The 24013-nt window shown below is 58.8% G+C and overlaps 1 protein-coding gene across 6 annotated transcripts in view; it reads right to left on the reverse strand.

The window, feature by feature from the left end:
• Window positions 1-8784: 8784 nt before the first annotated feature.
• The window catches only part of PTDSS1 (phosphatidylserine synthase 1), a 76014-nt gene continuing 60785 nt past the window's right edge, over window positions 8785-24013 (reverse strand). For 4 of the 6 annotated variants that reach the window (XM_077876176.1, XM_077876172.1, XM_077876174.1 and 1 more), the window contains 4 exons: window positions 18997-19096; window positions 11986-12054; window positions 11401-11470; window positions 8785-9826 (listed from right to left, as the gene is read on the reverse strand). In XM_077876176.1, coding sequence (XP_077732302.1) covers window positions 9717-9826; window positions 11401-11470; window positions 11986-12054; window positions 18997-19096 — 349 coding nt within the window. In that variant the 3' untranslated portion in view covers window positions 8785-9716. Of the gene's footprint in view, window positions 9827-11400; window positions 11471-11985; window positions 12055-18454; window positions 18565-18996; window positions 19097-24013 lie in introns of those variants that run through there. The other 2 variants (XR_013366882.1, XM_077876173.1) reach the window with 2 other exon arrangements.

Raw genomic sequence — 24013 nt, forward strand, 5'->3', positions numbered from 1 at the left:
AAAGCATTTTACTCAATGGTCTGTCATTGCCTGTTTGGAAAGCTTGTGGTAAGCAGATGCAGAGAGGAAGAACATTTGCGTTCAAAAGCAAAAATAATTCCCCAAACTAAACCAGTCACAGCAGGATGAAGTTAGCAGGATGAAAGAGAATTATTTCACTTAGGGGAGAACCACCAATGGAAGCGCCTTTCCTTTGGGGCTCTTTTCTCACCAAAGCAGTAACCAGACCTTACAAGATATGGAAAGAACGTCTTCCCTGGGCTCCCGGCGGACACAGCGCCTGTCAGCCCAGCCCCTGTGGCTCTGGAATGAGCCCCCAAGAACACTGCTGTCACCATCTGAAAACCAGAGGGGCTGTAGGTCTCGTCAGGAAGGAAGCGGCTTACGGGGGAGCAGGAACTCCTCTGTAAACTGTCAGATCCAATGAAGCACATCCAAGCCAGCTCCTTATAGGGAGAGAAGCAGAACACTAGGAAATAAGGAAGCTGTGGCAGCAGGACGTTGCCTGCTGGTTTTGTGACGTGGCACCCACTTGCAGCATGTGCCGTCGGCAAGCTGTCCCGGGCAGGTGACAGAGAGCCTGGGGGGGTAAAGCTTCACTCTGCCCTTTCGGCGTCATGCTTATGGGAGTCTCCTGGATGGATTAGCTGGTCCCCGGCAGCGATGGATACTGAGGCCCCAAAGGGAGACCCGTCCTGAAGGCAGGAGGTGCCTGGCTGGTGATCTGAGCTCTACCCGGATTTTCTCATTTCCCCTGAGAAGGTTAAGTTACAAACCCCACTCCAAGTACAAGGCTGCCTGTATCAGTCAAGGTCCTGCGGAGAAACAGGCCAACGGAGCGCCTAGGTCTAGGTCTGCGCCTACGTCTGTAGCCGTATCTACCCAATATCCGGATCTGCACCTGCACCTGCACCTATAGATACCTGTATGCTTATAGCTCACTGTGCCTCTATACCTGAAACTGTACCTACCCCAGTACCTGTGCCTACACCTGTGTCTGTGTCTATATCTGTACCTGTATCTCTATCTATGAGACGTACCAGGAATTGCTAACGAGGGTCTGCAGGCAGACAGGTCCCAAGGCCCACTACTGAAGGCTGGAGAGCCAGAGCGCTAGTGAGTGGAGTGGCCCGGCCCAGGAAGAGGCTTGGGGTTAAGCGTGAGGGGGAGAGGCCGGCCTGGGTAGAGGCCTGAGGTGGGGCAAGTGGGAGACCCCGGCCCGGGAAGAGACCTGAGGTGGAGGGTGTGTGGGAGAGCCCGTCCTGGGTAGAGGCCTGAGGTGGTGGGTGTGTGGGAGAACTCGGCCCGGGTAGAGGCCTGAGGTGGAGGGTTTGGGAGAGACCATCCCAGGCAGAGCTCTGAGGTGCAGTGTGTGTGGGAAAACCCGGTCCGGGTAAAGCCTAAGGTGAAGGGTGTGAGGGAGAGCCCGGCCCGGGTAGAGGCTGAGGTGTAGGGTGTGTGGGAGAGCCTGGCCCAGGTAGAGGCCTGAAGAGGGGCATGTGTGGGAGAGCCTGGCACGGGTAGAGGCTTGAGGTGGAGGGTGTGTGGGAGAGCCCCACCCGGGTAGAGGCCTGAGGTGGGGCGTATGTGGGAGAGGACTGGGTTGAATCCTGTGTGGGCGATACTGGCCCAGTAGAGGTCTGAGGTGGAGGGTATGTGGGAAAGCCCAGCCCAGATAAAGGCCTAGGGTAGAGGGTGTGTGGGAGAGCCCAACACGGGTAGAGGTCTGAGGTGGGGCAGGTGAGGGACAGCCCGGCCCGTGTAGAGGCCTGAGGTGGATGGTGTGTTGGGGACCCTGGTCCGGGAGTGGCCTGAGGTGGAGGGAGTGTGGGAGTGCCCGGCCAGGGTAGAGGCCTGAGGTGGGGCGTGTGTGGGAGAGCCTGGCCCAAGTAGAGGCCTGAGGTGGAGGGTGTGTGGGAGAGCCTGGCCCGGGTAGAGGCATAAGGTGGAGGGTGTGTGGAGAGCCTGTCCCTGTAGAGGTCTGAGGTGGGGCATATGTGGGAGAGACTGGCCCGGTGGCGTGAGGTGGAGGGTTTGTGGGAGAGCCCGGCCCCAGTAGAGGCCACAGGTGGGGAGTGTGTGGGAGATTCCGACCCAGGTAGAGACCTCAGTTGGAGTATGTGTGGGAGAGCCCAGCCCGTGTAGAGGCCTGAGGTGGTGGTTGTGTGGGAGAGTCCAGCCGGGGTAGAGGCCTGAGGTGGAGCATGTGTAGAAGAACCAGGCCCGGGTAGAGGCCTGGGGTGAAGCTTTGTAGGAGAGCCAGGCCCAGGTAGAGGCCTGAGGTGGAAGGTGTGTGGGAGACCTCGGCCCGGGAAGAGGGCTGAGGTGGGGTGTTTGTGGGACAGCCTGGCCCGGGGTAGAGCCCTGAGGTGGAGGGTGTATGGGAGAGCCCGGCCCAAGCAGAGGCCTGAGGTGGAGGGTGTGTGGGAGAGCCTGACCCGGGTAGAGGTTTGAGGTGGGGTGTGTGTGGGAGAGCCCGGCCCGGGGAGAGGCCTGAGGTGGCAGGTGTGTGGGGGACCCCGGGCCAGGTAGAGGCCTGAGGTGGAGGGTGTGTAGGAGAGCCTGGCCCAGGTAGAGGCCTTAGGTGGGGCGGGTGTGGGAGAGCCCGGTTTGGGTAGAGGCCTGGGTTTAATCATGTGTGGGCGAGACCGGCCCGGTAGAGGTCTGAGGTGGAGGGTATTTGGGAGAGCCCGGGCTGGATAGAGGCCTGAGGTGGAGGGTGGGTGGGAGTACCCAGCCCGGGTAGAGGCCTGAGGTGGAGGTTTTTTGGGAGAGCCTGGACCAAGTAGAGGCTTGAGGTGGTGGGTGTGTAGGAGAGCATGGCCCGGGTAGAGGCCTGAGGTGGAGAGTGTGAGGGAGAGCCTGGTCCGGGCAGAGGCCTGAGGTGGAGAGTGTGAGGGAGAGCCTGGCCCGGGTAGAGGCCTGAGGTGGAGAGTGTGAGGGAGAGCCTGGTCCGGGTAGAAGCCTAAGGTGGAGGGCGTGAGGGAAAGGCCAGCTCGGGGAGAGGCCTGAGGTGGAGGGTGTGTGGGAGAGCCCAACCCAGGTAGAGGCCTTAGGTGGGGCCGGTGAGGCAGAGCCCAGTTTGGGTAGAGACCTGGGTTTAATCGTGTGTGGGTGAGACCGGCCCAGTAGAGGCCTGTGGTGGGGCGTGTGTGGGAGAACCCGGCCTGGGAAGAGGCCTGAGGTGGAGGGTCTGTGGGAGAGCCTGGCCCGGGCAGAGCCCTAAGGTGGAGGGAGTGAGGGAGAGCCCAGCCTGAGGAGAGGCCTGAGGTGGAGGGAGTGTGGGAGAGCCCGGCACGGTTAGAGGGCTGAGGTGGGGCGTGTGTGGGGGAGCCTGCCCTGGGTAGAGGCCTGAGGTGGAGCGTGTGGCTCGGTCAGGGTTGTCACAGGGTTGGCGTGAAAGCTCCAGGACTAGGAACCATAAGGTGGGAGAAGATGGCTCTGGGCTCTATCGGGGAGAGCGAAGTCGCCCTTCCTTCTCCTTTTCGTCCCTCAGGCCCCTACCCGGGCCGGGCTCTCCGTCCCTCACCGTCTGGGCTCCCCCACCGACATGGACGTGTCCTCTGGCCGGCGCTGTGGGCCTTGCCTGTTTCCGTGGAAGGTACTTGAGTTCCGTACACAGACCTGGTGTGTGGCCCGTGCGGAGCTCATCTGCGTGGCCAGCACGTCCACTGCAGCCCCAGCCCGGGTGCTGTCCCACTAGCCCCCCACTCGCGCCGAGCCTGGCCTGGTGTGAATCACAGGGGTCAGCACCTCACGGGGGTGATGAACGGGCCCGTGGGGACCCACATGGGGTGTCTGCGCCGCCCCCTCCCGCGCTGCCCCTGACGTGGGCCTGCCCACCAGACGTGAGACGCAGCCCCTGGGCGGCCACAGAGCTGGGGCACCCGGGCCGTGGGGGACGGCGGCTGGCTGTGCGCTCAGCCTCGCCATCCCTGTGGGCTGCGCCGACGCCGGCTTCGGGGGACGTGCTGACCAGCCTCACGGCCGTCCCCAGTGTCACAGGCTGCGTCCCGAGGTCACACGGCCTGGTTCCCTGTCGCCAGCATGGAGCAGGGCCGTGTCCACCCGGCCAGGGAACCTGAGCAGGGGCCGACCCACCTCCGGAAGGAACACTCGCACCCAGGGCGCCGCTGGGCGCTGTGCCTGCTTGTGGCCGCAGCGCAGAGGCCGTCCCCGTCGGGGCGCTCAGCCCGGCCAGCCGAGGAGCGGGCAGGAAACCCCTCCTGGGTGAAGGCTGGGGCGGCGTGGGCTCGCGGAGACACCAGGGCTCGTGGGTGGGGAGGCCTGGTCAGCAGGGCGGCCGTGGCCGTGTGGCCGTCACCTACGATCCCGCCCCTCTGAGCAACGGCCGGCCGGTGGTCTCTCGTTCACATCTCAGCGGAGTTTCACTGCTATCTGCCCCCCGGCAATACGGTGGCGGCGGCAGGGGGCCCGGGCCCTCAGAAATTAAAGCCATATGTATACCATAGTTTTAAAAAAGCCATAAAAACAAACCCAAACAAAACCCAGGCCACTCCGTTATTGCTGACCGTAGGAATTCGGTATTTATAATTTACATTCTTTCCCATACTTCGCTGTTATTCAGAAGTGAAGAGCAGAGGTTTCTGGCCTCCCCAGACCATAAATCAGATTCCTGAGGGCAGAGGGAAGCTGCCGCCGGCTGAGGCACGGCCTTCGGGGCGTTTGCAGGAGGCGTCCAAGCATCAGGAAAAGAACCTGATCGGACGTGGGCCCGCTTCACGGACCGACCCTGGACTCACCCGGGGCCGCAGAACAACGGGCTGATGAGGCCGCCGGCCCCGCCTCGGGCGTGCAGCCCGTCCGGGGCACGGGAGCCAGCTGTGCAGCCAGGCCTTGGACTTCGGGCCTCGCTGGCGGCGGGCACCTGACGGGGTCGGGCTGCCGCCCTCAGGGTGCCGTGGGCAGGCTTCTCGCTGTCCCAACCTCCGCCACCACCGCGGGCGGGAAGCAAGGCGGGGACTCTGGTCTGGCCACGGGCGCTGGAGCTGCGCGTCAGGGAGCCCGGAGGCGAAGACAGAGCCTGAGGCCCTGGGGTGAGCCGACTCACCCTCCCCAAGCTTGACCCCAGGGAGTGCGGGTAAAGCCACCAAACTCGCGGGACCCGGAGCACACGCATGACACACACACAGTGCTGGACCTGTGGGGCGGGTGGTGGTGGCGGCAGGGATGCCCCCTCCCCTGGAATGGAAGATGCCACCCGGGTGCTAGGCCCCCACGCGCGGACTGCTGTTAGGCGCAGTGGGGACACGGGGTCCCCAGGGCCACCCGGAGGTCTCCCAGGGTTCTCAGTGCTCTGGGAGCTGGTCTGTGGATGTTGGCGGTGGCGCATGGAGTCTGCGCCCCGCTCCTGGCCCGGGTTCTGTCCGCTCCAAAAGGGAGAGGACTCTAGACAGGGAGCTGGGGATCCTCCTTCCCGGGGCTGCGACCGTGAGACACGTGCTCGCTCCAGGACGCCTGCAGTCCCGTGGATGGCAGCAGCCGAAGCGGCCCATGTGCGGCGCGGGGGCAGTCAGGGTTCACAGCCCGACACTCCCCTGGATGGCCAGAACCCTGCCTGAGGTCTGACCCCGGGATTAAGGCTCTTACCCGTGTTCTCCAGGCGTGGAAAGGCAACCTTTTAGTCTCAGATGCTTCTACTTGTCTTTCAAAGGCAAACAGACCTTACTTCCTGTCGTTTGTAAAACTGCAAAGTCACTGTTCCTGAGTGTCCAGGTTCCTGAGTGTCCAGGACGGGACACAGCCTACGTAGGAGCAGGAGGGCCGGCAACTGCGCGCTGGGGAGACCGCAGGGGCCGGGGGCGGGACGCCAGGCAGACGCCAGACACCGTGGGGCACCATCGGTGCCCACCACTCGCAGGCCCTCTGCATGTGTCTTCAGAGCCTTCCAGTAACAAAGAAAAAATAATCAACCTCCCGGGGAGAGCGGCTGGAGCGTGCGCCCAGGACGGCTGTGGAGGCCGGTGGCGGGCTGCACCAGCCCTGCAGGCTAAACTCGTGGGCACGCGCTGTTCTCTCGCACGAAGTTGCTGTCCTCGCTGCGTTTATGACAAGGGGACGGGTCTGCCAATACTCTTCACCTTGCTTCAGAGGGACGAGGATGCGGGGACTTGGGAGTCTGGTTTGCCAGCCCAGCGGCAGGAAGCCTGCCTTCCCCGTCCCTCCGGCCAGCCAGGCGGGCTCTACGCACACGCCAGTTCTCAGCCAGAGTCCCGGGACACATCACAGGAACCAAGCTTAGCTGTGGGAGGCCTTGGAGCTGCTTGGACCTGTTACAGACCCTTCACGGGGTGAGACTGTAACCACCAATATTTTCTTACGGAGCAAGCGGCTTCCAAATCTACCCGACAGAGCAAGGAAGGGATGTCAGGACAAAGTCACCGATGGATTTCTGAAATGGACTAAAGGCAGCCTTCCGTAAACACAGGAGACGAGGGAGATTGTTACGAGTCAGCATTCTGACAAACCAAAAATATAAATAAATAAAAAAAATCACCTGCAACCATTTTCCTCCTTCGCAGGTAGACCTTAAAAATTCCTCTGAATTCACAGAAGAAAGTGAAAAAAAACTGTATTTATTGCATCAAAAATGATATCAAAGTTCCACTTGACATTTTTGGTGACCTTCACCTGTGATAGTCCTAGCATCAGGTGTAGAATGAAACGCAACCTAGAGAAATATCGTAAAAAGTGAATCATTATGGGCTAGCAAATGCGACCGTGCAGCCCAATGGTCTGAGCCATTACTCAAGCCGACCCTTGCGAGGAACCAAATCTCAAGGATGAGCCTTGCCAGCGCACATGCACGTACAACGGGAAGACATGCATTTACGGCGAAACGCTCAGCGACGGACCGAAGTCTCGCATCTTGATTTCGATCCTGTATGTGGGACCTATATTGAGGATTGCGATGGCCTGCCTAGGAGCCCTGGTGCCCCTGACAATTGGGACGCCGTAGATGAAGCCAACCTGGCGAGCATCGCGGCGGGCCCAGCGAATCCGCAGGACGTGAGGAGCACGTGTATCAAGCCCCCTGTGCGCAAGGTCTGGTTTTCCACAGTGAATGGGTGCTTCCATTCTACTGGGCATTTAGCCTCTCCCACCCCGTATGGCCCTGACCAAGTGCGCTCTTAGAAACACGTCAAACAATCCAGTGTCCACTTCCAGAGGGAGACCCCTGACAAAAAGACCTGTCACTTTGGGATGCAGCTTCGGAGGGGCCGACCAACAGGGCCGAGCCTGCCGAGTTTGGTGAAGAATTTTATTTTTCCTGGGTGAGAACTCACAAGCTCACCAAAGAAGAGGTGCTAGTGAAAATAAGGTTGGCTTTTATGGGATGTCTTTTATCATCAACATGCTTCACAGGTCAACGAAATGTCCTAGCATCGCGGCGGGAGCGGTTTGGCCACGGCTTCTGCAAGTGGTGAAAGCAGATGTGAGGCAAGCCGGGGAAGGCCATGGCAAGACCAAGAATGACATGAAGGGAAAAGTGCCCAACACTCGGTACCACGCTACTTACGGAGAAAGACCCATGAAACATTCCTCGTGCGTTATGTCCCAAACAGTGGTGTCTGCTAGCGGGGCAGTCTGCAAATGGCACATGTGAGATGATTGGCAATCAAATCATTTCTGGTATGAAATGAGGCCTCTGGTCTATTTCCATCAATGCGAGGTCCATTTCCATAGAAACGGGTGGAAAAGTAGGGCAAACCCAGCAGTATGGCTTCCAGGAGGAATGGCGGCCGAGGCTCAGCCAGTCACCGAAAGCGCTGGTTTTCTGACTACTGTGTTGAGAGCTTTTACTGGGAGGGGAAAAAAAGAAAGTTCCGACTCAAAGAGCAGGCACAGACAGTGTCTGGGGACTTTGCTGGGATGTCACACAAAGGCATGGAGGAAAAACGGTCTCCTGTGCACGGTGCTTTTCGAATGCCCCCCAGGAAAGTCGGCCGCCTTGTGTGCAACGGGGCCTCCATCTATGCCAGCCTTGCAGCAAGGAACAAGCGGAGTCAGAGGCACGGTCAAGAGCTTGGAAACGCTCGATGGTGTGGGCCAGGCCCAGGAAGGAGCGTCGAGGTAGACCATGGACGTGATCCCGTGACACACTCAGGACTCAGTGCACAGAGAAGCAGAATGCAGCGGGGGACGAAACAAGTGCACCTGCTTGCAGAGGTTCTCACTGTGCCCGGGCCTACAAACTGCCTCTCTGCTCCTCCGGCGGCAGCAATGCGCCCGGCCGCTGGAGCAGGTCTGCACGAGGCTCTGAACCCAGCGGTCAGAGCAGGCCCAAGGGTGCAGCGTGTGACCCCAGCTCCGCAGGATTCATTTAACCCCTTTACCCCGGAATTCCTATGCAGGAAAAGAAAAACATGACAGTCCTAGGTGAAAGGTGTTGTTTTGGGGGGAAAGACATGGAGAACTCTGCTCTGTGAAGGAACAAGAGGATTTCCTTCAGCCAGTTTCTGTCCGTCTGCTAATCAGCTGAGTACTGGCCGTTTGTAGGAGGGGAAAATCCCACTGGGTTCACGCAGCCACGTGAAAACACAAGGACGATCTTGTTCGCCTCCTACTGATCACTCGGGGAGCTGAGGAAATAGGGCGCGCGTCCGTGAGCCCCCTGAAATACCTGCCTCCCTCCTTCTTGCCTCATAAAACACGTAGGCATGCGGATTACCCTGAGGTCACCTGAACAGGACAGTGACTGCTGACAGGTGGTGGAAAGTACCAGTAAGATGCAAAGAAATGAGCATTCTGCAGAGACTCATCTTTGATGGACTTTAACGTGAGTTATTTTATTTAAAACAGGAATCCATCTGAGGTGGTGAACTACCAGGGCAAAGGTTCTAGAGCATGGCACACGTGAAAGGTAATACTCACCAGCACCTGACATGGGACTAAAGGACAATGTCAGCCACACACCAGGAAGGAAAACAGAATGTCAAAGGCACCTGGCTGGGAGAGGAGCCATGGCGGGCGCTGCCTCTGCAGCAGGTTCACTTCTGCGCGCTGTGGACACGTCGGGACAAACGACATTTGGAACGGACGAGAGAGGTTCTGATCTGAAGCCTGGGGTCCTGGGTGGGGGGCTGACTTGTCCTCACATGGGTTTCCACCCACCGCGTCCTAAGGAGGGGGGCATGTGCTGGAGGGAACACACTCTCCCCGTCTCATCTGCAGGCGAGGGGCGCGCCCTCCCCAGTGCAGCTTCAGCAGTGGCCTCTCACTTAAAACCAAAGAAGCACGACGATAACACGAGACAGAACAGCAGCCTGACCCGAAACCAATCCGCGGGATGGGAGAGGCAGGTCCCTAACAACAAAAACCCGTCACCAGCTTGAACATTGGAAGGAAGGTGTGTCGACGACCTGCAACCACAGGACACCCACGCACGCTGTGGGCCGGACAGCTGGGCGCCAGGGCCGTCCCTTCCCGCGGAGCTCTGCGCCCCTACCAGGGACCACATGCCAAGTGCCGAAGCTGGACGAGACCCCTCATTGGCAAAGGATCCCAGGCGAGGACCTGCCGGGCGTGACCAGGTCTGCGGGAAACAAGACTCACGCTGTCCAGTGATGACCCCAGGCCCCTGTGCTCGTCTGGATGGCACCACCTGTTTGCCCTCGGCACAGGGAGGGCCACACCACCTGTCCACCCTCCCAGTTCTAGGCACTCTCCGGGACGTCCACGTGAACCAGGCTCCTTCATTTCTTTCCAAGTCCGTTGGTGACTTTCGACTTGGAATGCCGATTCCTTCTTCTGGAAGAGTGGCTCTCGTGGTTGCCTGGGTGCTTGGGTGGGCTGTCTTCAGAACCTGGCGGAGGAAGGAAGGAGAACAGGGCTGCAGGGCCTGTGGGCTGGGCCTCAGATGGCCGCTCTCCGCCCAGGCCGCCCGCCGCTGATCCTTGCACTCCATCTAGTGGCTCGTGGCGGCTGGTGGAGGCACCAGGGCCGGCTGCAAACCCCACAGGCAAGCAGGGCAGGCAGCCGCTCATCCCGGGAAGGGCGAGGGGAGGGGCGTCCTGAAGAACTTGCATGCCCTAGGCCCTCACCGGTGGGGGTGGGAGGGTGGGGGTGGGAGGCCTTATGCTCCCCGTGCTGGGGCGGGGGTGGGGGGTGGGGGGAACACATCAAATCCTAGCATGAGGCAGAATGATGAAGCCGCCGGGCGTCTAGGGGCCTCTCCCAACCAAGGAGGCATCACCCGAGGTCCCGCCTTGACCCGCAAGCCCCAGGGTCTCTACCTCCCTACACTGGAAGGTTCTGGACTTCACAGGACTAAAGATCTCCTGCCCTCTATCGGGGCCCAGAGCACACTTTGAAAAGTGGGCCTCTTACTGCTCAGGGCAGCCCCGGAGCCTCCCACGGGGGATGCCACCCCCCAGGATGCTCAGTCCCCGGGGCATCGCCGGTCACACTGTGGTGGGCTGAGAGCTCACAGGACAGGCCTCCCAGGACAGGGGGTGGGGGAGCGCGCGGGGGGCCGGGGACGCGAGTGGGTCTGCGGACAGGGTTCTCTGCACCGGGGCTCAGGCCTGGGCCCACCCCAGGGCCGCCGCTACGGGAACCCCAGAGAAGCACGAGCTCTGGTCTCGGGGGCAGGGCACCAGCTGCAGGGCTATTTCTGTAACTGCTACGCCTCCCTGTCACAGGGACGCGTGTGCGGCACTGCCTGCTCGTCACCGCCTCTTGGGGAGCAGGGCTCGGCGGGCCAGGAGCCAGGGCCGCCCTGCGTGGGACCCCCGCCCACCTGCACCGGCTTGCAAACAGGTGTCCACCCGCCCCTGGCCCAGGTCTCGCGGGGCGCCCCCCGCAGGAAGAAGCGTGAATCGCGCGGCCCAGGGAAGCCTGGACAGCCGCCCGCAGGCCTACCCCTCTGTGGCCTCACGGCCTCCTGCGCTGCCACTGTCCCCTCGGTCCAGCCCCCGGGTGGCTCTGAGAGCCTGCGGGGGGCGACTGCACAGGGGCACCTCCCTGGCATCGGGCCCGAGCCTGCCCGCCGATGCCGCCAGGCCCACAGCTCCCCAAGGCCCTGCAGAGGCCGGTGGAGACCCCGGCTACGGCCAGCAGCTCTCCTCCCCGCACGTCGCTCCTGGGCCTTGGCAGTCAGGACGGCCCTCAGGATGCTACAGGCTCCAGGCCCCCGACATCCTCCCGTCACAAGGCGCAGACCCACAGGGCGCCTCTCCTCAGGAAGCCAGGTCCCCGCGGGGTCCGGCCACGACTGTGCAGGCCCCGGGGCGCGTAGTGAGGATGCGACGGGCAGTCTGGGGCCTCGGGCGAACGCTTGCCAACACCAGGGGATGAACCCGGATCCGGATCTCCGCGCTGGGCCTCGAGACGAGCAGGGCCCAGCAGGGGGCTCAACACGGGCTGAGAAGGACATACCTTTTGAACCTTTCGCATGAGACCAGGAGATTTCCGGGCCGTAGGTGCCATCGTCGCATTCTGAGTACGTCTAAGGGAGACAGAGGCACAGGTCAGGACAGGTGCCAGGCACTGGGTGGCCGCCCAGCAGGTGAGGCTGCATCGCCCGCGTCCCCCACATGGGACCCAGCCTCCTTGCTACAAGCCCACGGGGTCTCCCGGGGACGGGACTCGTGTTCTAGACGGGGCCACCAGCCCCTCGGGCGTGGGGTGAGTCAGGACGAGGGCCGTGGTCACCTAGCCATGATGCTGTGCGGCAACCACGAAGGCAGGTGGCCAGCCCGCTCCCATCCACCCCTGCACGTCCCACGAGGGGCCCAGGTGGACTCAGGGGGCAGGGAGGCCCAGCCTCGTGAACCCGGCCCGGGGCTCTCCAGGCAGTTTCACTTGTAAACAGACACACAATTGGGTTTCGAACCCCTTCCAGAGGGTGGAGCTCGGGGCTCCGAGGGGGCAGCTGGGGGGCGAGTCTGGGGTGGCCACGGCGCTCCAGGGGCCCCGCCAAAGCTGCCAGCAGGACGCGGCCCCGTCCGCCCCCGCCCCTACCTTCTCCCGGTGGCCGTAGTGCTCTGCGTACCACACCATGCCGTACAGACACAGGAAGGTGGTGAAGGCCTGGAAGACACAAGCCCCCACGCTCCATCAGCGACAGGCACTGAATCCCCTTCCCCGGCTCCAGCAGGACGGCGCCCACGAGGGCTCGGCGCAGTGTAGCCCTGTGTCCCAGGCACCGTTACAGAGGGCAGACATGGGCCTGGGGGTGTGAGCCGGGCGCCCCCCGCCCCCGCGCTCTGCATGAGCATCACCAGGAGGCCCGAGGCGCCACGTGGGACGCCGACAGTCGGCAGGCAAGGGCACTTTAGACGGAGTGTAAGGCGGACGTGTTCCCAGCATGGCCCTGCCGGTGCTCCCTGGGAGGACACCCCGGACGTTGGATGCTCCGAGTCTGGCTCTCATGGCCGCCCCGCTGCCCCCACCTCTGGGACGTCACGGGGACGTGACATCAGCTTCTGTGGGAAGAGGAGTCTTGGCTGAGAAAGGGGCTTCGTCCCTGGGGTCATAGGGGCCTGATGCCCAGTGTCAGCCCCACCCCGGCCCACTTCTGGCTGCCTGTTTCCCTTCTGTAAGTGGACGGGAGCCTACAGAGGACGGTGCTGTCAGCGGGCCCCTGCACAGCACAGGAAGGCTGCGGTCCGCACGGCCAGGGTAACCCCACGTCCTCCTCCCCACGCCCTGGGTGACACGCTAAGCATGGAAGGGCACCTACAGGGATCCCATGCTTCAGGCACGCCAGGGCCCAAGCATCATGCAGCTTTCTGGTGGCCTTGCCGTAGCCCTAAGGGACGCAGCGGGAGTGGGGACGGGGGAGTCCCCGCCAGGCCCCGCAGCCCGGCCTGACCGTCCGACTGTGACCGAATCACCAAAGCAAAGCCGAGCCCAACGCCCGTCCTGTGTCCAGGATTCCTTGCCCCAGGGGCTCGCTGATGCCCAAGCGCCGGCACGTCCGGTGAGACCCTGTCACCTTGAACCACCGCCCGCGCAGCTGTGAGGTCGTCGTGGAAACTCTTCTTGAACGATTGTAATTCTTTCCAAGAGTCCTAACTTTACACCCAAAAGGGTGGCCTCAAGCATCCTCCCAGTCCTCACGTCACAGACAGGAACGAACATGCGGAGGGCATGGCCCCGGCGGCACCCGGCCAGCACGTGGCAACGGGGCCTGGACCCAGCTCTCCCGATGTTGTAAGGGTGGCTGTGGACGTGGAGAAGTACAGGTGCCTTGTCTCCAGGTCCACGTACTTCCACCCTTCCATCCACTCACCCACCCCTGGAGGAAGACGGGCCTCCCGGGAACAGCCCTGACTGCAGGGAGGAGCCACGGCTGCGGGAAGAGGGGCTGGCACAGGGCGCTCTGGCCCACGTCTCGGCCATCACCACCGTCCACTGATACGCCCTGCAGGTGCTCCGCATCACCTCCGTGCGCTCAGGGCAGGAGCCTGTGCTCGGCGGCCGTCTCCGACGTCAGTGAAGGGGGGGGCGGCACGTGGAGACAACACGAGATACAGCAGCCACCGGTTCACTTGATTCTAAAGCCGCACGCAAGCTGATGAGGGGCTGGGGACGAGCTCAGGCCCCCCCGCCCCCCGTCGAAGTCACACCGTGAACGGATGTGTTACGATTGTGACACGGAAACAACCTCTGGCCCTTCACACGCGTGTCCTAGGACTCACTTCGGTTCCCATCATGCACGCCCACCAGGGGCTGCTTCCACGGCGTGGGGCCCTGGGAGGGCGGGTGGGGGCAGCGGGGGCGCTCTGCGGGCGGCCGGGGCACAGTGGGCTCTGCAACCTGCAGCAGGCGCTGGCAGGCGGCAGCGACAGGTGCTCGTCACAGCATCACCACACACAGGCCTGCGTGGGGCCAAAGTCACCCCTTCCCTGGGAACTGAGGGCCCGGGTCGCAGGCATCCCAGGGGACAAAGGCTTGTAGGCCACAGGTTGGCAATCACACTGGGAAAATCTAGACGCGTATCCCTCTAAAACGTCAAGGCCTGGACTTAGCAGGGGTACAGACAGCGTTGAGGGAGAGGGAGGAGACACGCGGGGAGACCAAGGCAGCGCAGCACAGGGCCGTGGGCAGCGGGGCGCATGCCCGGAGGGCCTCCAGGTGAGCGACAGCCCATCAGACAGCGGCTGAGGGCCAACCGCGAGCAGCCCAGGCATCTGCGCCTCGGCACCAGTCTCGGGGTGGGGGGCGTCCGGCGACCGGGTCAGGGGTGGTCAGGGCCCTCGACTGCACCAGCGGGGAGGGGCCGGGCCATGCTGCCTTGCTGGATGATGCTCTCCTCCCTGACTGAGGTCGATCCCGAGGTCATGAGCACGGGCAGGGGGGCACCTCAGCATCCCGGCCAGCGGCCTCCCTTCAGCCCAGGCCCTCCGGCACCCACACGACGGCCCTCCCCAGGGCGTCCTGCTGCGCTCCAGGCCTGCGCTCTGGGGGCCGCGTCTCCGGCCCCGCCTCCTTGAGCACGCAGCTGCTCTGAGAGGTCCACGCTCCGCCCTTCCCCACTGCTGATGCAGCGGCCCTCAACCCTCCCAGCTGCACGGCTGGCCGAGCGTTCCAGCGTCACTGGGCGGACTGGAGCTCCCAGAGGTACAGCACGTCCTCCCCTGGGAGCTCTAAGGGCCCTCAAGCCCTGACGCCCTAATCAGGAGCGGCTCCTTTCCCTCAATGGGCTTCCCTTCAGAGAAACCACCAACAGCCACCCAGGGGCACAAACTAGAAACCCTGCAGTCGCCTGCCTGCCCGCCATCACCGGGGTGGTGTCCTGCTGGGCCGACCCCACGCTGCCTCGGCAGCCCGAGAGAGCACCTCTCCCCTCCAGACTGCTCCACCCCATGCAGCCCTGCCTGTGAACCGGGTCCCCAGGGCAGCCGTCCTCAGCTCTCCACCTGCAGACACACAAGGGTCCTTCCGACGCAGCCGCTCCCTGTCCCCCACCTTGGCAGCAGGCTGCCGTCCTCCTGAGACGCTGGGCACTGAAGCACCTGTCTCCACCGCCCAGGGGTCCCCTGGCCTCCGGCTCTTCTACTGACTCCTTTATTCTCCTGCATTTGCTGCCTGAGTCCCACACATCAGGGACTGTGTTCGCCTCGGGGGGGACAAAAGGACAACAAACGTCCTCGTGAGCAAGAGGTACAACGTGGAGGAGACAGGTGTGCACACATCACCTGTTTCGCTGCGCTGAGGTTACCGGAACTCAGGAATGCATGCTAGGGGCGAGCAGCCCCCTGGGGACTTAACTAGCCTGCCTGGTGGGTCAGGGCCGGAATCCAGTTTGGTCTTGATGTTGAGTCACTCGGTGGAAAGAGCAGGGGAAGGCATTCGGATGCGGCAGGGAGAGCACCCTAGGTGACGACAGGGGACGTGTGGAGGGAGCGCTGGCTGAGTGACTGAGACGAGCACGGGGCAGGCAGAGAATGAAGTCCCGGAGGGTGGGCGCGGCGGGCGCTACAGACGCTGACCGTCCTCACACACAAGCCAGAGGTCACGGGTGGGCCTGGTGGCAGGACCCGTCTTCCTTGTGGATCCTTTCTCCCGCAGGGCGGAGCTTTGCTGGTGTGGTGCCCCCGCTCCCCTGCAGCCCTCATTCCTGTCCCTGGAGAGGCGTTGTCTCCTCACCCCTGGTGAGCCCGACGTAAGAAGCTGGACGGTTCCCTGTCCTTTGGGCGCCGAGGCCCGTGTCTGGGGGTGGAGGCAGGTTGTGTGCTGGGCCTCAGCCTTCAGGAGCCCTTGGTGCGCTCCTTCTAGAGCTGACGCCGCCAAGTGTGCATCCCCAGAAGAGAGGCAATGCTACCTCCGCATCCTCCTTTCACCTTCTGCTCGGACTCTTCTGCACCGAGAAGCGGGGCATTATTGGGCCCATCCAGGCCCAACGACAGGGAATGGTTCCGAGCAGGGACGGAGAGAGAGACCTGAGTCCTGGAGGACAGTCTGGCAGCCATGTAGACAGTGGCCCGAGGGGCAGAGCACCCACCGCCGCCCTTAAAAATCCTACCCACAGGTCACATCCAGGCAGACTTGGGCGGCTCCCAGTGCGTGGGGTGCCCTCTAGTGCCCCCGAGCTCTGCGTGCGCCCCTCATGATGTCTACCACATGGGCGTGACCAGTGCAGGGGCGACCCTCACCTGCGCCTGGAGATCCCGGGCAGAGGGCACCTGCGCAGGCCCACAGGAGCTCCCGTGCCAGGCTATCTGGGCGCAGGCCCTCGCTCTCTGCTGTGTGGCCTTGGGCCGCGCAGTGAACCTTCTGTGCCTGCATCTCATCTACAGAAGAGGGCTGAGGAAGTCCCCCTCAAAGTAATCCTCAGACATTCATGAGGACCGCTGAGCCTAGCGCCTGGCCCCTGGTAAGCACCCCGAGCCCCGCCATCACCGTCACCTATCTGAGCACGTCCAGCGTCCGGGGCCGCTTTAATGAACACTCAGTGGGCGTTGTGTGAACAGACGACAGACCTACAGGGACCACGGCAGGTGGAGGAGAAGCCAGCGCTGGGCAAGAAGTGGCTCACATGCTCCACGAGGTGACGACACAAGGCACCAGGGCAGGCCAGACATCACCCACGTAGGGGAGCGTGTGTAAGCGTCAAATAAGCACAACAGAGAAAGGTCTCTGAAACTTCAAGAGAGGCTGGAGGAGCTGCTGCAGGACCGGCGACCAGAGAGGGCTTCCTGGACGCGGCCTCGGGAAGACCCTTCTAGCCACTGATACTCCAGGCTGGGGCGTCTGCAGGCGTGTGGAGAAGGGATGCTGCCTCCCACCTCAGCCTCTCTGCGTCCCCAGGGCCCAGGCACCAGGCGAGGGCAGCACCCACTCTGCCCGCCCTCTGCAGCCGGCCATGCTACAGTTCACATACCTGGTGCACGTGCAGAGACACGTGATAAGCACACGGTTAAAGTCTCCAGGAGCATCTGACGCGCTCCCCTAACCAATTCTTACCTCTGGTCCCCCTGGGATGGAAAAAATACACTTGAACATTAGTTCTGGAGAACGGGTACAAAGGAGATCATTATTCCCTTTCATTGTTCACCGTGAAACAGGACAGAACAGGCTCAAGGTGCTCTGGCACAGTTCAGATGTCTAACAAGTAACCCTAAAAATACATGCTGTGAAAGGCAATAAAAAAAAAAAAAAACCTTAAAAATACAAAGATTAGTCTTGCTAAAAAAAAAAAAAAAAAAAGAATTAGACCTGAATCTGATTAAGCCTCTAGATTCACCTCCCAATTTGCAGAAAAAAATAGAGGACAAAGACCTCTATTAAAGTAGGGTACTCTATAAAACCAGTAAAATCCAGACTGTGGGAAAACCTACAGGACAAAAAGCTGGGTCCTTCAACAAATAAATCGTGAAGGACAGAGAGCTATAAACACAGGGAAAACTATACAGTAAGAGACTTAAAAGGCATGCCAACCAATCGCAACAGGTAGATATTGATTCAAATAAAGTGTTAAAAAATACTAGGTTTTAAAAAATATTAGAAGTCTGAACATCAATTAGATATTTGCTAGTATTACAAAATCATTTGTTTGCAGATGTGATAATTGGACGGTGGTTGTATTAAAAAAAAAGCATTCTTCTTTTCGAGACGCATGCAGGACTCTTAAAGGTAGATCCGTTTCAAAATAATTCAGCATGGGGATGGGAGGTAGAGAATATAAGGGAACTGGATGCCCGTGAGGTGGTCACTGTGGACACTGGATAATGTGTGGGGACACGAGGGGTCGTCTACCCTACTTCCAAATTAGTTTGAAATGTTTTATGATTATAGGGCAGCCTCAGTGGCTCAGCGGCTTAGCTCCGCCTTTGGCCCAGGGCGTGATCCTGGAGACCCGGGATCGAGTCCTGCCTCGGGCTCCCAGCATGAAGCCTGCTTCTCCCTCTGCCTGGGTCTCTGCCTCTCTCTCTCTCTCTCTCTGTGTCTCTCATGAATAAATAAATCTTAAAAAAAAAAAAAAAGAAAAAAAGAAATGTTCTATGATTATAAAACAAACCTGAGTCAATTTTCTGGACCAAGTAAGTAAAAGTGGAGAATCTTAAGCTTAAATATAAAGTAAGACTTTTCTCCAAAATAATAAAACGAATTAAAAAGGAAAGACATAGAATAGTAGGTTAAGATCTTCATTTTTTAAAAGATTTAAATTCAATTGACATAGAGTGTATTATTAGTTCCCAAGGTAGAGGCCAGTGATTGATCAGTTGTGTACAACACCCAGTGCTCAGCCCATCACGTGCTCTCCTTGATGCCCGTCACCCAGGTACCCCACCTCCCACCCGCTCCTCCGCAGCGACCCTGTTTGTTTCCTAGAGCTCATCACCTCTTATGGTTTGTCTCTCTCTCTGATTTAATCTTTTCTTTTCCCCTCCCTTCCCCTTTCAGAGAAAGACAATTATCATACGATCTCATTCATAGGTGGAATTTAAGAAACGAGGTGGAGGACCACAAGGGAAGATCTTACTTCACTGAAGGAAGCGAGGAAGTCCGAGGACAGTGGAGCTAGAGGCCCCCAAGGGCTCTTCCCTTCAGAGGGGAAGCTCATCTCATCGGGCCTGGGCCCGTGAAGTCGGCCTGTGGGGCGGAAGCTGGTCTGATTACCTTCAAGAACATCTCACCTGACCTACAGACCACAGTCCGTCATTCCGTACACAAACTGTGTGCGCACCGCGGTCCATACGCTACAGGGCACAGTAACTGTCCTCATCCCTTCAGGGGCGTGAATTCCCAGAAGTGAAATAAGCGCACATATGGCGCACCTGCTGAGCGCATGTGCCCAGAACCCGCCACGGTGACCCAGTCTGGATGCTGGGTGGTCTCACGTGTTTAACCTCGACCTTCACAGACTACTGGCCAGTTTGGGGTTATTACAAGTACAAGGTCCTGTCTACAAATTTCTAAGAGAACTTGGTGCACAGCAGTTTTGTTGTTCTGTTTTTCTTAAGAGCGGCCGGGGTGGTGGGGGGAGTTCTGCTAACACTTTTGGGTAAAAAAGTGATGACTCACCACACAGAGAAGCCAAAGCACAACATAGAGAATTTGGGTCTTAGAGAAGAGATCTTGTCCGAATTTTATGCACACGATAGCCTCCAGGAAACCGATGACCCTAGTTAGACAGAACGAGATATCAAATATTAATTTTCATCCAAGCATATACATTACCAGGAATATGCAGGACTCCATCCTCCATCACTATACCCTGGTAACAGGTTCCCCACAAAATGTTCCACTTGTTCTGTTCCACTGCAGCTTCTTCAGAAATAACACCTATATTTAGAGTTTAACACTAAGTTTATTTTGCTGTTATTTTTCCTAAGACTTGATTTTTTTTTAAGAGCAGTTTCGAGTTCACGGCCAACTGTGGACAAGGTACAGAGATGTCCCGCAGAGCTCCCTGCTCGTTGCTGTCTCCCTAGAGCGCTCCATTTGTTACACCTGATGAAGCTACAGGACACACCATCAGGGCCCAGGGACCAGAGCTCACGTGACAATTCCTTTGGAGCTGTACACTCTGTGGGTCTGGACTAACGGACGGGGATGTGCATCTGCCCTTACGGGATCATGCAGAATGGTTCGCTACACCGCCCCGAGAAGCCCGTGTTCTGCCTATCAGTCTCTCCACAGCCTCCCAGAAATAATAAAGCATTGTTCACTTTTTCTTTCTCCCGGATCAAGACCTCAACTCATACATTTTAACCGCTGGAAGCCTCCAAGTCAGCTTGTTACCCTCGGGGTGAACTGTCATCACCTCTGCTGGAGCCCACTTACTCTGTCACTCAGTCTCGTTAGCTGTTGGCAAGCCTTCCTCGTCTCGGGCTGGCATCGGCCTCTCTCTGCCCATGGACCCTAACCCCGTCCTCTGGTCCTACAGTTGAGTTGAAGCCTTTCACACAAGTCTTTCAATAACCTGAAGGCAGCAGTCCCATTCCCTCCCAGACTTCTAAGCACTTCCACGTTCAATATCCCCTGTTCCCCGTTCTTGCTGACCATAGAAATAATCCTTTATTTTCATTTATTTTCATTTCATTATTTAATAAAAGAGTCAAAACAAATTTCATTTTACTCTTTTGTTAAAAATAAAGGAGTAAAGAAAAAAAAAACCCCACTCTTGTTCTGCATCTTCATTTATGATCAGACCTTATAAAGACCAGACCTTTACGAAGGTTTAGAACTTGGTGGCAAGAACGGATGACCTGAGGACAGAGCCGGCTGTGCGATCCCAAGACTATGCCAGAATGCGGACTTCAGACAGCTCCACAGTGTTCCTTACTCAAGGTGGAGGGGCGTCAGTCAGGGGTTGGTGTAGCTGCACAGACACTCTCTCAAAAGGAGAGAAGGGACCCAGGAGGCGTCAGTCCCCATACTCCTGAGCAGACGCAAGGTCCCTGCCATCCACAGGGGTACAGAGGGTTCTAGGCTGTTAACAACTCAACACCTTGAACCTGAACCAAAGAGCAAAATTTCCTTAATGTATTGTTAGAGAGTTTGGAGCTCTTTCCCACCCAGTCCCAACCAGGTAAGGCTGAGGAATGGCTGGCCTGAGTCTCTGAGGATCACCCCAGTGCTCTCCATCCCAGGAAAGCACACTAACCACCCCCGGGGCTCTCTGTCCTAGAGAAGTGCACTAACCACCCCTAGGGCTCTCCGTCCTAGAGAAGCTCACTAACTGCCCTAGGGCTCTCCATCCTAGAGAAGCGCACTAACCGCCCTGGGGCTCTCCATCCTAGAGAAGCTCACTAACTGCCCTGGGGCTCTCCATCCTAGAGAAGCGCACTAACCGCCCTGGGGCTCTCCGTCCTAGAGAAGCGCACTAACTGCCCTGGGGCTCTCCGTCCTAGAGAAGCACACTAACCACCCCTAGGGCTCTCCATCCTAGAGAAGCTCACTAACTGCCCTAGGGCTCTCCATCCTAGAGAAGCGCACTAACCGCCCTGGGGCTCTCCATCCTAGAGAAGCTCACTAACTGCCCTGGGGCTCTCCATCCTAGAGAAGCGCACTAACCACCCTGGGGCTCTCCGTCCAAGAGAAGCACACTAACCTCCGGGCTCTCTGTCCTAGAGAAGCGCACTAACCGCCCCTAGGGCTCTCCATCCTAGAGAAGCTCACTAACTGCCCTGGGGCTCTCCGTCCTAGAGAAGCGCACTAACCGCCCTGGGGCTCTCCGTCCAAGAGAAGCTCACTAACTGCCCTGGGGCTCTCCGTCCTAGAGAAGCGCACTAACCGCCCCTAGGGCTCTCCATCCTAGAGAAGCTCACTAACTGCCCTAGGGCTCTCCATCCTAGAGAAGCTCACTAACTGCCCTAGGGCTCTCCATCCTAGAGAAGCGCACTAACCGCCCTGGGGCTCTCCGTCCTAGAGAAGCACACTAACCACCCCTAGGGCTCTCCATCCTAGAGAAGCTCACTAACTGCCCTAGGGCTCTCCATCCTAGAGAAGCGCACTAACCGCCCTGGGGCTCTCCGTCCTAGAGAAGCACACTAACCACCCCTAGGGCTCTCCATCCTAGAGAAGCTCACTAACTGCCCTAGGGCTCTCCATCCTAGAGAAGCGCACTAACCGCCCTGGGGCTCTCCGTCCTAGAGAAGCACACTAACCACCCCTAGGGCTCTCCATCCTAGAGAAGCTCACTAACTGCCCTAGGGCTCTCCATCCTAGAGAAGCGCACTAACCGCCCTGGGGCTCTCCGTCCTAGAGAAGCACACTAACCACCCCTAGGGCTCTCCATCCTAGAGAAGCTCACTAACTGCCCTAGGGCTCTCCATCCTAGAGAAGCGCACTAACCGCCCTGGGGCTCTCCGTCCTAGAGAAGCACACTAACCACCCCTAGGGCTCTCCATCCTAGAGAAGCTCACTAACTGCCCTAGGGCTCTCCATCCTAGAGAAGCTCACTAACTGCCCTGGGGCTCTCCGTCCTAGAGAAGCGCACTAACCGCCCTGGGGCTCTCCGTCCAAGAGAAGCTCACTAACTGCCCTGGGGCTCTCCGTCCTAGAGAAGTGCACTAACCGCCCCTAGGGCTCTCCATCCTAGAGAAGCTCACTAACTGCCCTAGGGCTCTCCATCCTAGAGAAGCTCACTAACTGCCCTAGGGCTCTCCATCCTAGAGAAGCGCACTAACCGCCCTGGGGCTCTCCGTCCTAGAGAAGCACACTAACCACCCCTAGGGCTCTCCATCCTAGAGAAGCTCACTAACTGCCCTAGGGCTCTCCATCCTAGAGAAGCGCACTAACTGCCCTGGGGCTCTCCGTCCTAGAGAAGCACACTAACCACCCCTAGGGCTCTCCATCCTAGAGAAGCTCACTAACTGCCCTAGGGCTCTCCATCCTAGAGAAGCTCACTAACTGCCCTAGGGCTCTCCATCCTAGAGAAGCGCACTAACCGCCCTGGGGCTCTCCATCCAAGAGAAGCGCACTAACCACCCTGGGGCTCTCTGTCCAAGAGAAGCACACTAACCTCCGGGCTCTCTGTCCTAGAGAAGCGCACTAACCGCCCTGGGGCTCTCCGTCCTAGAGAAGCACACTAACCACCCCTAGGGCTCTCCATCCTAGAGAAGCTCACTAACTGCCCTGGGGCTCTCCGTCCTAGAGAAGCTCACTAACTGCCCTGGGGCTCTCCGTCCTAGAGAAGCGCACTAACCACCCCTAGGGCTCTCCATCCTAGAGAGGCGCACTAACCGCCCTGGGGCTCTCCGTCCAAGAGAGGCGCACTAACCACCCTGGGGCTCTCCGTCCAAGAGAAGCACACTAACCGCCGGGCTCTCTGTCCTAGAGAAGCGCACTAACCACCCCTGGGGCTCTCCATCCTAGCGAAGCGCACTAGGCCCAGGATCTCTCCCTGCACTTTGCCTTCCTTGATCACTCTGGACGTGGTGGGGATGTTCCGCAGCCCTGTGTTTTTTTCCATTCCATCCCTCTTTATCTTTCCATTTCTCCTAGCACTTTGGATTGTACTTTTGCTGTTTGAGGAGAAACCATTTCTTGGTGACAATACCTCTGTCTCTGATTGGCCTTCCTTTCCCCCAACGGGTCAACGGAGGTGGTTATGTGGAGAGTATGTCCACCTGCAGTGGAGTAAGACTCTAGCAAGGACTTCTGCACATGGAGAGCAGACTACGTGGACTCCCATTCACCAGGGAGGAGGACTCAACCGCTCTGTGGACATGGAGATGCAAAACCCATGGCTTTCACGCTCCTTGGGCAGGACAGGAAATAGAGTCCTCCTACCTCCTTTTCATGACTCAACAACTGTGCTCTCTCTCACCCGGCCTCTGCTCAATCTGTAGTTCTGTCTCCCGTTAGATCACTCAACAATGGAAAGCTAATCCATGTGATCACCCATTAAGCTACTCTGGGTATGCCAGTCAGCTTACATCACAGAATGTTTGAGAAATAAGAACAATGACCCCCTGTGTTCTAGGAGGTGAAAAGGCTGCCTAAGGTAACCTGGGTAACCCCCTCAGACTCTAAGAGCTGGACACGTGTACACACACATATACCCACACACACGTACACACACATATACACACAGAAAAATGTTTAGAAGGAATAACAGAAATGTTAACAGCGATCATCTCTGACCAGGTGACTTCTCTGGATGTTCTTTAGTTTCTTCTTTTGCCACTTTTTAAATCTACACATATGTATTACTTTTTTTTTTAAAGATTTTATTCATGACAGACACAGAGAGAGAGAGAGAGAATGAGAAAGAGAGAGAGAGAGAGGCAGAGACACAGGCAGAGGGAGGAGCAGGCTCCACACAGGGAGCCTGACTTGGGACTTGATCCCAGGACCCCAGGATCACACCTCAGGGCGAAGGCGGCACTAAACCTCTGGGCCACCAGGACTGCCCTGTATTACCTTTTTAACCGGGAAAAATAAACTGTTTTAACTGTTTAAAAATCTGTTGATAGTAGTAACTTCTTCCCACCTATGGGTTTCATCAAATTTTCTTTATGCCATCACACTCCACCTAGAACCTAGATTAGGTCTTGAATCTAACTACCTCAGGGACTGAAGGTCACACACA

The sequence above is a fragment of the Canis aureus genome, chromosome 28 (genome assembly GCF_053574225.1).
Source record: "Canis aureus isolate CA01 chromosome 28, VMU_Caureus_v.1.0, whole genome shotgun sequence".
Taxonomy (NCBI): domain Eukaryota; kingdom Metazoa; phylum Chordata; class Mammalia; order Carnivora; family Canidae; genus Canis; species Canis aureus.